We start from the raw sequence: 17,025 nt of genomic DNA, 5'->3' as shown, positions 1-17,025 counted from the left end.
TCTTATGGAGCGAAAAATACGGTAACTAAGACCAGAGCACATGAATTGAAAACAGACTGAACTATGTTTTAATTATACCTTACTAGAGCAGGGACTGGTACTCCCCGTGCACGCAATGAAGATTTTCCACGAACTGTAACATCAGCATTTTCTGATCCACCATTTAAATATGTTAGCTCTTGAAGCTGTGCCTGCCGTATCTCATCATTATAGTCCTGGATCAAAAAGAAAAACAAACATGTTAGACCACTGCATAAATGAAAAAAAAGCACTGTAAGAAATTAATGCCTGTAAAAATATCAATTTTGAATTTGCTTATGAGTAGAAACAAAATGAATGATAGTGACATTTCAATCAAAAAGTTGAAGATTTGGAATTCTAGAATATTCTTTAAATTTGAAAACATATATCACAACTCATAACTGGCAAGCAAACATAGGGATTCTCACAAACACTCATGTGGTTAATAATGTAAATATTATATAGCCTGATAGTCAAAAGATATAGATGCCTACTTTAATTTAGCTGCCCTACCTGAGCACCTAAATTCACAATGCACCTATATTTAAGCACCTTAAAAGTGGGTGGGGTAAAAGTTGGTTGTGTAAAACTACCTGACCAAATTTAGTCAGCTTTTGAGAGACTGCCCACTTGGTAATGGGATATAAAGGTGTGAACAGACACCACATTAGAGTTTTGCAGATATCTTCAAGGGGTTCTTTGAACAAACAGGCAATGGAAGAGGCCTTAGCTCTCACTTGATGAGCTTTGACAGTTTCTGTGACTTGGAAACCTGCTGAAGTGTAGCAGTGGTTAATGTATTCCTCTATTCAGTTGGACAATATACATTTGGCAACCTCTACTCCAAGTCTGTTTGGGTCATGAGAAACAAAGAATTATGAAGTTTAACAACGTGGCTGAGTTCTATTCTTGTGGTAGGTCAGAACTTTTTTGCAATCTAATGTGTGAAGGATCTTCTCACCTTAATGTGAATGCAGTTGTAGAAAGCAGGTAGGCAATATGATGGACTGATTGATATGGAAGGCAGAGGCCACCATCGGAAGAAACTTTGGGTGAGTGCAGAACACCACCTTGTTACGGAAGAATAGCATGTACAGTGAGTAATGAACAAGAGTTTCAAGTTTACTGACTCTTCTAACTAAAATTGCTACCAAGAAATCTACTTTCCACATCAAGAACTTAAATGATACAGTTTCTAGAGATTCAAAGGGTAGTTTCTTTGATTGAGAGAAGACAATGCAACAGAAGGTTTCTGCACCAGAGGCTTCATATGCCATAAACCAAATCACAAAATCAATGGATGAGTGGAGATGAGCTTATTATCTATCATGACATGATAAGCCATGGTACACAGATGTACTCTGACACAGAACATAGCAAGTCCTGAGTCAATAAGGAAGAATAAGTAGGATAACAAATGCTTGGGCTCACAGGAGAATGGATCCAAGGTGTTTTGCTGATACCATCTGAAATATCAATCCATTAAAAAACATAATTGTGGGTTTCGTAGCCAAAACCATTGTCTTCAATGTTTCTGGACAAAGAGATCCACGATTATTAAGCATTCAACAACCTGAGGGATGTTTTCCATCCAAGTGACCTTGCTCCTCCAAAGCACCAAAGGGGCTTGACTACTATGCTCTTGAAGTATATATCTCTCTGTCTGCCTCAGCTCTTCCAGTTCAGCCACTCTAGTTTCCAGGGATTAGACTCATTCTCAAAGGGCCAGGAGCTCTTTCCACTGGGCGCATACATACATACTCATGAACTGGTAGATCATCATACATTTGGCACTCGGTATAAAAGACTGGAAAGCCCTCATCTCACCGCTAGATTACTGTCTGATTCTTAATATTGTTTTGTTCTTAGTTAATTTAGGTTGCTAAGGGCATAGGGATGTGTATACTAAAGTCCTTTAAATTTATAGGTGTATTTAATTTTAATTTGACAAAGACTTCCAAGGGGAACATTAATCTATTCATGAGGGCAAAGTTACTCCCTTGTTTTAAATAAATCCCTGATTTGTCTCTTGCCCTCTTATATGGAATGAGTCTATAAATCAAAGAATCTGCTTATGAAGATGGGTGGGAAGGAAAGAAAGACACTTGGAATTACCTACCTTTCTTTGCCTTTTATCAAGCAAACATTTAAAACTATCTACTTTTCCTTTTTAACAAAATACACAAACTAAAGATTAGTCTACCCCACAAACTCACTCTCCCCCAAAATTTAAATCCCATAATTACCCAGTAAAGTGATACTCATTGATGCTCTTCAGCCACCAGCAAAATCTTCTGCTGCTCTCTCAGGATTCAGTCGAGCAGGAAAGCATCCTGAACTAACCTGAGACTACGGGGTAGAAGAGAGAAAAACTGGTCAAGCTTTCTAATCTGCTCCGACACAAAGGTCGGCCGACAAGTGAACCCACAATAGCTTGTCAGCTGTGGATTATTGGCATTAGTAGTATGAGATCTATTAAATGTTTGGGAACTTGCCAGGTACTTGTAACCTCAATTGGCCACTGTGGAAACAGGATGCTAGGCTTGCTGGACCCTCGGTCTGACCCAGTATGGCGTTTGACAAAGTTCCTCATGAGAGGCTTCTAGGAAAAGTAAAAAGTCATGGGATAGGTGGCGATGTCCTTTCGTGGATTGCAAACTGGCTAAAAGACAGGAAACAGAGAGTAGGATTGAATGGGCAATTTTCTCAGTGGAAGGGAGTGGACAGTGGAGTGCCTCAGGGATCTGTATTGGGACCCTTACTGTTCAATATATTTATAAATGATCTGGAAAGAAATACGACGAGTGAGATAATCAAATTTGCAGATGACACAAAATTGTTCAGAGTAGTTAAATCACAAGCAGATTGTGATAAATTGCAGGAAGACCTTGTGAGACTGGAAAATTGGGCATCCAAATGGCAGATGAAATTTAATGTGGATAAGTGCAAGGTGATGCATATAGGGAAAAATAACCCATGCTATAATTACACAATGTTGGGTTCCATATTAGGTGCTACAACCCAAGAAAGAGATCTAGGTGTCATAGTGGATAACACACTGAAATCGTCGGTGCAGTGTGCTGCGGCAGTCAAAAAAGCAAATAGAATGCTGGGAATTATTAGAAAAGGAATGATGAATAAAACGGAAAATGTCATAATGCCTCTATATCGCTCCATGGTGAGACCGCACCTTGAATACTGTGTACAATTCTGGTCGCCGCATCTCAAAAAAGATATAATTGTGATGGAGAAGGTACAGAGAAGGGCTACCAAAATGATAAGGGGAATGGAACAACTCCCCTATGAGGAAAGACTAAAGAGGTTAGGACTTTTCAGCTTGGAGAAGAGACGGCTGAGGGGGGATATGATAGAGGTGTTTAAAATCATGAGAGGTCTAGAACGGGTAGATGTGAATCGGTTATTTACTCTTTCGGATAGTAGAAAGACTAGGGGGCACTCCATGAAGTTAGCATGGGGCACATTTAAAACTAATTGGAGAAAGTTCTTTTTTACTCAACGCACAATTAAACTCTGGAATTTGTTGCCAGGGAATGTGGTTCGTGCAGTTAGTATAGCTGTATTTAAAAAAGGATTGGATAAGTTCTTGGAGGAGAAGTCCATTACCTGCTATTAAGTTCACTTAGAGAATAGCCACTGCCATTAGCAATGGTTACATGGAATAGACTTAGTTTTTGGGTACTTGCCAGGTTCTTATGGCCTGGATTGGCCACTGTTGGAAACAGGATGCTGGGCTTGATGGACCCTTGGTCTGACCCAGTATGGCATTTTCTTATGTTCTTATCCCTGGAAGATAAGTAACTTGTAGAACAGCTCAAATCTTTATCACCCATTGCCAACTCTTTAACACTTCCAGGCAGAGGGCCCATACCCCTATACCTCCCTGTTGACTTAAACAAGTTGGTATCAGTTTGAATCAAGATATTCCTCCTTCGAAGAATGTGTGTAAATGTCAGAGCACATCTGATCGCTCTTAGTTCCAGCAGATTAATCTGATAATGGCTTTCCTTTTGGTTGAGTTCAAAAGGATTCTATGGGCATGCCATTCCTTCATGAAAGTTTCCGTCGCCAGGGTAAATTAATAAGGTAGAGCATAAAGTGGAGCTCCATCCTAGAGCACACATTGTTATAGCCACTAGCACAATTCTTATCTCTCATTTTATTTTGTTGATTGTGGCTGTTAGCTGATCTTATTGACTGCACACACCCCACTGCAGGCAACGGATGTCAAAGTGGGTAAAAGACCACAAGTATGGCCACCATCGTATTAGCTAAGGCAATAGGAATCGGTCACTCTGTAGAGTGCTGAGCATTGAGCAGTTTGAAAGAGAGTGATCTCATGGTGCTTGTTCAATCTAATAATAAAGATGCTTTTTTTGTAGCAAACCTATTCACACTCTGATGAATTTTGTCTGGTGATTCAGAATTAGATTCTACTTCTCTAAGTTCACCAGAAACCCCAATGCCTGAAGAAGATAAACTGTCTTGCATAGAGAGAGAAACACTTCTTCCAAAGAAGTCGCAGTGACTAGCCATAGAAGTGCAGGAAAACCTGGATCCCCTGACGACGCAAGTGTGCCACTACCACTACGAGGCATTTGGTGAAAACTTTCTAAATTGTCAACAGGCCAAACGGGAACACTTTGTATTGATAATGGGACACCATCGTGAAACGAAGGTAGCACTATTGGGAAGGATGGATGTGTATATGAGCTTACACAACTTTCAGATCATTCTCCCTTCTGGATATAGAGAAGGATCTTGCTGATTGAATTAATTTTGAATTTCCCTTGGTGTAGATGTTTGTTCAGGAGCCTCAAATCCAGACAGGCTCAACCTGATTTCTTGGGGATGAGGAAATATCGAGAGTAGACACCATGGCTAAGTTGGGATGCCAGGACTGGCACCATTACCTGTTGTTGAAGGAGCAATTGCACTTCTAGACAAAGTTTCATCAGGTAAGATTAATCTGGATTGAGAGTCGAGCAACGTGCAATGGATGGTAGCCTGGAGAAAGAGTATTCAGACTCCAGGAATTTGATGATTTGGTGGTCCTTAGTTGTTAGATGCAGGAAAGCCTGGATTCTGCCACCCATGGGAGATGGAGAACAGTTCAGTGTTCAGAAAAATAAAAAACTAGCTCGGGCTCAGGTTGGGCCTGTTGTGTTATCTTTGACAGCGCTTCCTCTGACGAGTTCTGGCCAGAACTGGTTGCTAAAATGAACGTGCACTACCTATGATATAAAGATATGCTACTAATTCAAATCAAAGGAACTCGGCAAAATATTATGCCCACATTTTATTTATTTATTTATTTGGAAACTTTTATATACCGGCATTAGTGGGTACATCATACCGGTTCACATAATAACTTAAAGCTTGGAAAATACATTTCAACAAGGAGAATGTAACTGGGCGGGGGGGTAAAATAAATAGGCAGTAGGAAGGATAGATAAAACAAGAAAGTCATAACCAGAGAATACAATTTATAATTTACAATGGTGGTCTCCTTAATATAAGGAGAGGGCAGTCCCCTGGAGGGGGGGGACTACGAGGGGAGATGGAAGAGTTATTCTGGGTAAGCATGGTTGAACAGAAGTGTTTTTAGTTTCTTTTTGAATTTAATTGCACACGGTTCAATGCGCATGTGGTCAGGTAGGGAGTTCCATAGAACCGGACCGGCAATAGAGGTAGCACGGTCGCGGGTAGAGGAGAGATGAGCCATTTTCAGGGATTGGACATGTAGGGTGCCTTTGTTGGTAGATCTGGTGGCTCGGGTGGACTGGGGGGCAGTGAAAGGGAGGTCGAGCCAGTTGGAATTGTGGGAGTGGATGGACTTGTGTATTATGGTCAAGGTTTTGTAATGTATACGGGACAGGATGGGGAGCCAATGTAAGTCCTTGAGGATGGGGGTAATATGGTCGTGTTTGCGTGCGTTGGTAATGAGTCTTGCTGTAGCATTTTGCAGTAGTTGAAGGGGTTTTATCGAAGACAGTGGGAGCCCTAAGAGGAGAGCATTACAGTAATCTAGTTTGGAGGTGAGAGTGGCTTGAATCACTGTACGGAGGTCATGGGTGTAGAGCAGGGGTCTGAGTTTCTTTAGTACATTGAGTTTGAAGAAGCCAGTTTTTAGGATGGAATTGATGTGAGGTTTCATACTAAGATTGGGATCAAGAAGTACTCCGAGGTCCCTAACAGAAGGTTGGGCTGTGAGGAGGTTGAGTTTAGGGTCGTTAGGCAGGAGGTCGGGGGGATGCGAGGAGATGTGGAGGAGTTCCGTTTTGTTCGTGTTGAGTGCAAGCTGAAGGTTGGTGAGGAGTGTGTTGATAGCTGCAAGGCACTTTTCCCAGTGCTCCAGGGCATCAGATATAGAGTTGTGAATGGGAATGATGATCTGTACATCATCAGCATAGAGATAGAATTTGAGTTTAAGGTCGGAGAGGAGATGGCAGAGAGGGATGAGGTAAATATTGAAGAGGGTAGATGAAAGTGATGAGCCTTGTGGGACTCCTTGTTGTAGGGGGTATGAGGCAGATAGGTTGTTTCCGATTTTAACAGAGAACTTTCTGTTAGAGAGGTAGGATTTGAACCAGGCTAGAGCTATTCCTGAGATGCCGATGCTTTCTAGCCGTGTCAGGAGGTGATGGTGGCTGATGGTGTCAAAGGCCGCTGAGATATCGAGAAGGGCGAGGAGGTAACTGTGACCTTGTCCCAGTCCTCTGAGAAGATAGTCAGTAAGGGAGAGCAGTAAGGATTCGGTATTAAAGTGTTTCCTGAATCCAAATTGGGAAACATGGAGGATATCATGGTTTTCTAGGTAGTCCATGAGTTGTGAATTGACCACCTTTTCCATAAGTTTGGAGATAAAAGGAAGGTTGGAAATGGGGCGGAAGTTGGAAGGGTCTTTTGGGTCTAGGGAGGGTTTTGAGGAGGGGTTTGACAACAGCGTGTTTGAGGGAATCTGGGACTATCCCATGGGTGATGGAGCAGTTGATAATATCTGCTATGGTACTGGATATGCTGTTGGGGATGGCTATAAGGGCTTTGGTGGGGATGATGTCGCTGGAATAATTGCAAATAATTTTAACAAACATATTACATCACCACTATGCAACCACAATACCTACTTATATCAAAAAACAAACATACATAACCCTTCATTCACGACTCATACCATACATATCACATATCTCCTAAAACCTAGTCACATATTTGCTGCCGTACTAAATGATCTCAATGAAAATTCACCACATTCCAATCAAATGTAACTAATTATACAATTGATCCTATAGTATGTAATGCACATAAATTTCAATGTGTATATAACTGATCTGTTAATCCACTATGTAATACAGATAAATTCAAATGCATGTATAACTGTTCAGTTGATTCTTAATTGATCCACTCTTTAATGCAGAAAAATTCAAAGACGTGTATAACAGTTCAATTGATCCAACTATTCAATTGATCCAACGAGAGTCTCGTTTCGCCCTCGCAAAAGGGCTTCTTCAGGGAAATGCAAATCTTGAATTAACCTCTCATAATGGAATGTAATACTTCATATCAATCAAGGATAAATTGACATCAGTATTAGATTGTCTTCTCATTGTCAAGTGTATTTCCTCATAGATGGATTTTCAGCAATACGCTTTGTACTGAATGTGGTCTATTCCAGTGGTTCTCAACCGGTGCTTGGCGACACACCAATTTGTCGCCAAGCACCGGCAGGTGTGTCGCGGCTCCCAGTGTTCCACTGCCCCGCTTGTGCTTCCCTTCCTTCCTGGGGGTGGGGCCGAAGAATGAAGAGATGCTGTGAGCCGCCGCCGGCAGGGCCGAAGAATGAAGAGATACTGCGCGCTGCCGCCGGTGGGGCCAAAGAATGAAGAGATGCTGCGCGCCACCGCCAGCGGGGCCGAAGAGTAGAGAGACCTGTGCGCCGCCGCCAGTGGGGCCGAAGAGTAGAGAGACCTGTGTGCCGCCGCCGGCAGGGCTGAAGAATGAAGAGACGCTGCGCGCTGCCGCTGGCGGCTGAAGAATGGAGAGACCTGTGCACCTGAGGCCAGGCCGGTGGGGCCGAAGAGCGGAGAGACCCTGCTCACCGCGGGAGGCGGCTGGAGAGACGTTGCACACTGCCGGAGGTCAGGCTTATTGGACCAAACAATGAGAAGAGGCTCCATGTCTGCCTGTGTGTGTGTGTGTGTGGTAGAATGGGTGCCTGGCTGCGTGAGTGGCAGGTGTGTGTGTGTGTGTCTGTGTGGTAGAATGGGTGCCTGGCTGCGTGGAGTGGCAGGGGTGTGTGTGTGTGTGTGTGTGCCTGGGTGCAGGAGTGAGACAGCATCCTAGTTTCTGCCCAGGAGGCCGCTTGTGCTCTGGTAGAGTGAGCCTTGACTCGTAGAGGTGGTGATTTTCCCGCTTCTACGTAGGCCGCTTTAATAACTTCTTTGATCCAGCAAGCAATAGTCGCTCGTGAGGCCGCTTCTCCTTGCCTCTTCCCACTGTGAAGGACGAACAGGTGGTCCGTCTTTCGTACTGTTTCCGACATTTCCAGGTATCTGGACAGCAGCCTGCCGATGTCGAGATGACGCAGTATTCGACCTTCTTCCGATTTCTTCAACCCTTCCATGGTTGGCAAGGATATAGTTTGGTTGAGGTGGAAGTGTGAGACTACTTTGGGTAAGAAGGAAGGAACCGTGCGAAGATGGATAGCCCCTGGGGTGATCCTGAGAAACGGATCTCGGCAGGACAGCGCTTGTAGCTCCGAGATGCGGCGTGCTGAGCATACGGCCAGCAACACCATCTTCAAGGTTAACAACCGGAGGGACAGTCCTCGGAGGGGTCTGAAGGTGGGTCCCGCTAGGAAGTCCAAAACTAGGTTGAGGTTCCACAGGGGCACTGGCCACTTCAGTGGCGGGCGAATGTGTTTGACTCCTTTCAGGAAACGTGAAACATCTGGGTGTGTGGCAATGGTGTTGCCGTCACTCCTGGGGCCGTAGCAGGATAGCGCTGCCACCTGAACCTTGATTGAATTGAGGGACAGACCCTTCTGAAGTCCATCTTGCAGGAAATCTAGAATGAAGGGGATTTTAGCGGTATGCGGATTGGTGCTGCGAGTTTCGCACCAGGCTTCAAATACTCTCCAGATCCTTATATAAGTTATTGATGTGGAGAACTTGCGTGCTCGGAGGAGTGTATCTATTACCGCCCCCGAGTATCCCCTTTTCCTCAGTCTAGCCCTCTCAATGGCCAGACCGTAAGAGAGAATTGAGCTGGATTCTCGTGGAGGATGGGACCTTGTCTCAGCAGGTCTCTGTGAGGGGGCAGGGGTAGAGGATCCCCTGCCAGTAGTCTTCTCATGTCCGCGTACCAGGGTCTTCTTGGCCAGTCCGGGGCCACCAGAAGAACCAGGCCTCTGTGTCGCTGAATCTTGTGTGTAATGGCGCCCAGCAGGGGCCATGGGGGGGAAGGCATATAGCAGGATCCCCTGAGGCCATGGTTGCACCAGGGCGTCGATCCCGTGGGATAGAGGATCTCGTCTGCGACTGAAGTATCTGGGTACTTGAGCGTTGGACCTGTCCACTAGTAGGTCCATGCCCGGCGTCCCCCACTGAACCACAATCATCTGGAAGGCCGTGGACGACAGTTGCCATTCCCCCGGGTTTAGGCTTTCTCTGCTGAGGAAGTCTGCCGTGGTGTTGTCCTTCCTGGCGATGTGGACGGCGATGTCCTGGAGATTTGCTTCTGCCCAAACCATCAGGAGGGCTATTTCTAAGGATACCTGTCGGCTCCTGGTTCCGCCCTGCCAGTTGATGTATGCCACATTGGTGGCATTGTCCCACATCACCCTGACTGCTCTGTTCGAAGTCTGTGGGCAAATCGCAGGCAAGCTAACCTGACTGCCTGTGCCTCTAGTCAGTTGATGTTCCACCCTGACTCTTCTCTGTTCCACCGCCCTTGGGCGGTTAGTTCTTCGCAGTGTGCTCCCCAGCCGCTGAGGCTGGCATCCGTAGTGAGCAGGGTCCAGGTTGGAGAGGACATTTTTGACCCCGGCTCGTGTGGCAGGGCTGCAGCCACCACCGTAACTGATGCCATACTCTGGCCGGTAGAGGTAGATGCACGGTGTAGTTCTGTAATCGTGGGCGCCACCGAGATAAGAGGGCACGTTGTAACGGTCTCATATGAGCCCGTGCCCATGGAACCACTTCCAGAGTGGAGGCCATTAGGCCGAGGACCTGTAGGTAATCCCAAGCTGTGGGGCGGGTGGCGCTCAGCAAAGTCTGTAAACAATTCCGGAGTTTGGATTTCCTCTTGGAGGTCAGGCTGACCTTGTCTTCCTGGGTGTCGAATCGGACTCCTAGGTATTCCAGCGACTGTGAAGGCTGTAGGGAACTCTTGCTTGTGTTGACTACCCATCCTAGGCTTTCCAGAAGAGATATAACTCTGTTGGTCGCCCGATGGCTCTCCTCCGGTGACTTTGCCCTGATCAGCCAATTGTCTAGGTAGGGATGGACGAGAATGCCTTCCTTCCTGAGTGACACCGCCACCACTACTATTACCTTGGTAAAGGTCCGCGGCGTGGTGGCTAACCCGAAGGGTAGAGCCCGGAACTGAAAGTGTTGATCCAGGACTTTGAAGCGTAAGTAGCGCTGGTGATCCCGATGGATTGGGATATGCAAATAAGCCTCTGACAGATCCAGGGATGTGAGATACTCCCCTGGCTGTACTGCACTTCGGACTGACCGCAGAGTTTCCATGCGAAATCCTGGGACCCTTAAGTGCCGGTTGACCGACTTGAGGTCCAGGACGGGTCTGAAGGTGCCCCCCTTCTTGGGTACGATGGAATAAATGGAGTAATGCCCAGAATTTATCTCCCATGCAGGCACTGGGATTATGGCTTTCAGGGACAGGAGCCTCCCCAAGGTAGTTTCCAGCACCGCCCTCTTGAGGGGCGGACAAGGAGATTCCACAAACTTGTCCGGAGGGAGATGAAGGAAGTCCAGGTAATACCCTTCCCGGACAATGGCGAGGACCCACTGGTCCGAAGTAATCTCGACCCACCTGTGGTAGAATAGGGTTAGCCTGCCCCCTATGGCGTCTTCCCCCAGATGGGTCGGCTGATTCTCATTGTGGGGTGCAGCCGGGACCCGAACCAGCTCCCCTCTTGTTGTGCCTGGTCCGAAAGGACTGGTTCCTGATCTGAGAACGAGGTGCTTGGTAGCGAGCCCTGTAAGGGTTGAAGCGTTGAGAGCTTCTACCTCTGGATGGTCTAGGAAAAGGGCGCTGGTTCCTCCTTGACTTGTCTTCTGGTAGACGGGGCAATGGAGATGCGCCCCACTTGTTAGCCAGGTTCTCGAGGTCGCTGCCGAACAGGAGGGATCCCTTAAAGGGCATTCTTCTAAGACGTGTCTTGGAGGAGAAGTCGGCCGACCAATTACGTAGCCAGAGCTGTCTCCTGGCTGCAACTGAGGATGACACTCCCTTGGCTGCTGTACGGACTAAGTCTGAGGCAGCGTCAGTGAGGAACGAAAGGGCTGATTCCATTTCTTCTCCCGGGGTGTTGGTCCTGGCTTGTGATAAACAGGAACGCGTCACCACGGTGCAGCAGGTCGCAATTCGTAGGGACATGGCTGCCACCTCAAAGGCTTGTTTCAGAATGACGTCCATGCGCCGGTCATGTGCATCCTTGAGGGCTGCCCCTCCCTCCACCGGAATGGTGGTGCGCTTCACAATTGCGCTAACTATGGCGTCTACCTTCGGACACGCCAGCAGCTCCTTGGTTGCTGGGTCCAGGGGGTACATGCTCGACAAAGCCCGACCCCCTTTAAATGAGGCCTCCGGCGCATTCCACTCCAGATCGATTAGCTGCTGTGCTGCTTGTAGGAGGGGAAAATGGTGAGCCGTTTGACGCAGGCCATCTAGCAGGGGGTTTATTCTAGGTTCCCCTGGGGTGCCTGGGCCCGGGATAGCCAGCTCCGACAGGCATTGAGAGACCAGGTCTGGAAGATCCTCCTTAAGAAAGAAGCGTCTCATGGTTCGATACAGCTCTATCCCCGAGGGAAGTTCTCCCTCCTCGGGGAGCTCGCCTTCTTCCTCAGAATAATCTGAGTCCCCATAAGTGGGGCTTCCGGGAGGTGGGTGGCCATGCCTAGGTCTAGAGGGTCCAGGGGCAGGGTCATCCGGTACCTTATGGGTCCGTTCGGGGATCAGACTGCATCTTGACAAAGGCGTGAATCCCCTTGAATAATTCCACCCAGGAGAGTGAAGCAGGTTCTAGCCCAGTGGTTCTCAACCCTGTCCTGGGAACCCCCCAGCCAGTCGGGTTTTCATGATATCCACAATGAATATGCAAGAGAGAAAATTTGCATGTTATGGAGGCAGTGCATGCAAATTTTCTCTCATGCATATTCATTGTGGATATCATGAAAACCCGACTGTCTGGGGGGTCCCCAGGACAGGGTTGAGAACCACTGTTCTAGCCGGAGGGGCACCAGGTCTGTAGGGTTCCCTGGCTGCTCACCGTGGCCTGCTAGGTTCGGGGTGTTCCCTGAGGAACTGGCAGTCAATCTGGGCTGGGACCAGCCCTGGCCTGGAACTCCCAGGGCCTCATGACATTGGGCACATAGGGAGTCTGCTTCCTCGCTCTGTGTGGCTCTGAGGTGGCATGCTGAGCAGAGGCCTAGAGCTATTATGCCTGATTCTGGAGGTGCCGGCTCTGCGGACACATGGGCTCTCATACGCTCCATCGCGTCTGTTATTTCCGGTGTGCTCTCAGCCGAAAGTATGCGCCTTTCAACGTGCGCCTATGAACGTGCGCCTATCAATGCGCGGCTATCAACGCGCGCCTATCACTCTCGGACGCCTAACATACGTGTCCGATGCCTGTGCGCTGAATCTGTACGCTAAATCGAGGCGGCGAATCAGGGCGGATGGCGACGGCGAGCAGGCAGGCAAAATGGCAACCTCCTTGGCGGGCTGCCACGTAGGCAGACCCCGCTAATCCTCGCTCTTCGAAGACCAGTAAAGTAAAGATGTATGCCTTACCTGATCTTCGGCACGTCCCAGCTGCGACCCGGGCGGTCTCCGGCTGCGGGGGGAGAGGGTGAGTACCGTCACCGCCGCGCTCGAGGAAGTGCACCCGCTGCCTCTAAGCCGCGCCTGAACTCGTCTCGCTCGGGGGCTAAGTCCTCACTGCGAACGGATCGGGACCGAGGCTGCCTCTATGCCGCGCCCGAGCCCTTCTCACTCGGGGGCTAGGTCCCTGCCGCGATCCGGCCACTGGACCGAGGCTCTCACCTCCGAGGGACCACGGAAATCACCTCGGGAAACTCAACTGGGGGAGGGACCCGAGGGTATCACCGCAGGAGTGCGGGGCTCGTATTCAGGTAGGATTCTGCTAAGAATTTAGTCGTTAGAATTTGGAAGAATGCTCAGCGAGCATTAGGTAGCTCCAAACTGCTTTGGAGACGGAAATTACTGAGCGCCTGCACTTCCTGCAGGGGTATATGTACCACGTGCTGACGTCAAATCCGTCTCCAACTGCTAGCACGAGCACACTATACCCATTTGTAATGAGTCCATCTGCTACACGCTAGGAAATGCACCATTTAGAAGTAAGAATGGTAAACATGAAGCTCAAATACTTTCTTTCCAACATTATCTAATGGACAATGGTCTTTGTCTAGAGACAAAATGGAATTAATTCTTGTCTTTTCACCTTTTCAGTGCAGACTCAACAACTAAGAACCAGTGAGGAATTTGGATGGCTCCAAAGGCCAGTTACTTCTGTAGTCTGCATTTGAGATCTAGAATTCTGGTCATAAGAATGCTAGAAATTGGAGTCTCCCACAATCTCATCCATAAGAGGTTCAGAATGTTTGCTGGAAGAGATATGAGTTCTGCTGGTGTGCCCAGTATTTAGAGGACACTAAAGACTTTAGATTGGTGATCTTTATCCTTGTGTACATTGTCACCCAGTGTATTTCCCATCTTCCGGAAGAGAAGTAGTCAGGAGGTCAGAAAGAATACCTGTAGAACCCTCTTTTGAACCTAATAGAAAGCAGAGTTGCTTACCTGTAACGTGTTCTCACAGGACAGCAGGATGTTGGTCCTCACATATGGGTGACATCATCAGGATGGAGCCCAATCACGGAACACTTTTGTCAAAGTTTCTAGAACTTTGACTGGCACCTACTGGGCATGCCCAGCAATGCACTGACCCAGCATCCAGCAGGGGTCCCCCTTCAGTCTTGTGTTATAGTAAAAGTACGTGCGAAAAATAAAATAAGAAAAATAAAATAAGAAAACGTAAATGAACCCAACTCTGCGGGGTGGCGGGCGGGTTTCGTAAGGACTAAAATCCTGCTGTCCTGTTAGAACACCTGTTACAGGTAAGCAACTCTGCTTTCTCACAGGAGAAGCAGGATGGTAGTCCTCACATATGGGTGAGTACCGAGCTGAGGATGCCCGAGCAAAGCACCAAATGCACCTAAAGACGTGCAACAGGCACAACAACAAGGGTGGAAATTTGGTTAGGAGGGCATCCTGAACTCTAAAGGATGGATGTTGGGAAGTTAAACTGAAAACAAGTTGCGTAGAATGGACTGGCCAAAGATGGAATCCTGTGTGCCAGCCTTATTCTAAGCAATAATGGGCAGCAAAAGTATAGAGAGAACTCCAGGTAGCAGCCTTATAAATATCAGCAAGCGGTATCGAACAAAGGTGCGCTACTGATGTCACCATGGCCCTGACAGAGTGTGGTTTTACATAGTCTTGTAACGGAATGTCTGCTTGCTGGTAGCAAAAAGAAATGCAGTCCACTAACCAGGAGGAGAGGGTCTGCTTTCCCACAGGATTTCCCAGTTTGATGGTATCAAAAGAAAAACAACTGAGTCGATTTCCTGTGGGCCAACTTGCGGTCCAGATAGAAGGCTAGAGCACATTTGCAGTCCAAGGAATGCAGAGCCTGTTCTCCTGAGTTTGAATGGGGCCTGGGAAAAAAAGGTAGGTAGGATAATAGATTGGTTAATATGAAATTCCGACTCTACCATTGGCAAGAATTTAGGGTGAGTGCGGAGCTTTACCCTGGCATGCAGAATTTTAGTGTAAGGCGGGCAGGTTAACTAATGCCTGCAATTCACTAACTCTGCAAGCGGACATGATGGCAAGTAGAAAATCTACCTTCCAGGTGAGATAGCGGAGATCACAGGAGTGGAGAGGCTCAAACGGAGGTTTCATGAGCCGTCCCAAAACCAGATTAAGGTGCCAAGCAGGGGCAGGAGGGCGCAGTGGAGGTTTTAAATGGAGCAAGCCTCTCATGAAACGTGATACTAAGGGTTTCATTGAAATGGAGACATTTCCTATACCCTTATGGTATGCAGACACTGCACTAACATGCACCCTGATAGAGGAAGTTTTTAGGCCTAACTCTGACATGTGCCAGAGGTAGTCCAGAACCCTCGCAGTGGAACAAGTGAAGAGGTCTATGGACATGGAAGTATACCAGACCGTAAACCTCTTCCACTTAGAGCGATAAGACCTTCTCGTTGAAGGCTTTCGTGAAGCCACAAGGACTTGGGATACCAACTCTGAAAGGTTAAAAGGTTGGAGTATTAACCTTTCAATATCCAGGCGGTCAGAGATAGAGCCTGGAGGTTGGGGTGACACAGATACCCTTCGTTCTGAGTGATTAGAAGGGGATCCGTCCCTAGAGGAATGTGTTGTCGTACTGATCCCTTGTCCTGCCAGAGCTTCACAAGAGTCTTTAAAATGAGAGGAAGTGGAGGGTACGCATAAAGGAGACCGCTGGCCCAGGAGAGGGTGAAGGCATCTCTTGGTTGCGAGTGGTGACTGTGAATGAGAGAGCAGAAGTTGTCTACTTTGTGGTTGTGGACCGGCGCAAAGAAGTCTATTCGAGGGTAACCCCAACGTTTGAATATCGTGTCCGCTACAGTGGGGTTGAGAGACCACTTGTACGGATGGAAAGTGCGACTCAGCTTGTCCGCCAACACATTTTCCACTACCGGCAAGTAGGTTGCTTTTAGGCAGATCGAGCGGGAAAGGGCCCATGCCCATATCTTTCCCCCTTGTTTGTTGATGTAACACATTGCAACCTGATTGTCGGTTGGAACCAGGATGGCTTTGTTTGATAGGCAATCCTGAAAGGCCTTGAGGGCATATCTGATCACCCATAGCTGCAGGAAATGTATTTGGTGTTTGGTTTTCTCTGGAGACCAGGTTCCCTGAGGCTGCAGGTCGCCTATATGTGCACCCCACCCAAGGTTGCATGCATCTGTTAAGATAATTTGAGGATCTGGAGCCTGAAATGGAAGGCCTTGAAAGAGATTGGAGTGGTGCATCCACCAGGCAAGCGAAAGACAGAGCTGTTTGGTAACCTGGATAATGCTGGACATTGACTGACAAGCTTGAATTCACTGGCACTTTAAGGTCATCTGCATTACTCTCATGGCTAGGCGAGCCATCGGAGTGACAAGCATCGAGGATGCCATGAGACCCAACAGTATGAGGAAGTGACGAGCAGTTGAAGATACTCGAGTCTGTAGTTGATGCGCCAGAGATGTAATGGTGAAAGCGCGATCCTGGGGAAGGAAGGCTTTCGCCTGTATAGTGTTTAGGTCGGCCCCTATAAAGGATAGGGGTTGGGAAGGAACTATCTTGGATTTGGGATAGTTGATTAGAAACCCTAAGGAGATCAGGGTGTTTATAGTGAGATGCAGGGAGGTTAATGCGCCCTGCTGAGTCGGAGTCTTTAATCAACCAATCATCGAGATAAGGGTAGATATGCACACCCTGATTCCTGAGGAAGGCTGCGACCACCACCTGGCACTTGGTGAATACTCATGGAGCGGACGCCAGGCCGAATGGCAGTACACGGTACTGGAAATGATGAGGGCCGACCAGGAATCGCAGATGCTTGCGATGAGATGGAGTAATTGAGACGTGTGTGTAAGCGTCTTGGAGATCTAGAGAGCA

The 17,025-nt window shown here is 47.7% G+C and overlaps 1 protein-coding gene across 3 annotated transcripts in view; it reads right to left on the bottom strand.

Annotated features, from left to right (window-relative positions):
• KHDRBS3 (KH RNA binding domain containing, signal transduction associated 3) overlaps window positions 1-17,025 on the bottom strand; it is a 738,992-nt gene that overhangs the window by 434,430 nt on the left and 287,537 nt on the right. For all 3 annotated transcript variants that reach the window (XR_003854946.1, XR_003854947.1, XM_029592068.1), the window contains exon 5: window positions 79-215. Coding sequence is in view for 1 of the 3 variants with exons in the window: in XM_029592068.1 (XP_029447928.1) it covers window positions 79-215 (137 nt within the window). In the remaining 2 variants the exon portion in view is untranslated. The remainder of the gene's footprint in view (window positions 1-78; window positions 216-17,025) is intronic.

Source organism: Rhinatrema bivittatum, chromosome 2, assembly GCF_901001135.1.
Source record: "Rhinatrema bivittatum chromosome 2, aRhiBiv1.1, whole genome shotgun sequence".
Lineage (NCBI taxonomy): Eukaryota > Metazoa > Chordata > Amphibia > Gymnophiona > Rhinatrematidae > Rhinatrema > Rhinatrema bivittatum.
Note: the sequence above shows the minus strand (reverse complement) of the source record. Positions and strands in the feature narration are given on the sequence as shown.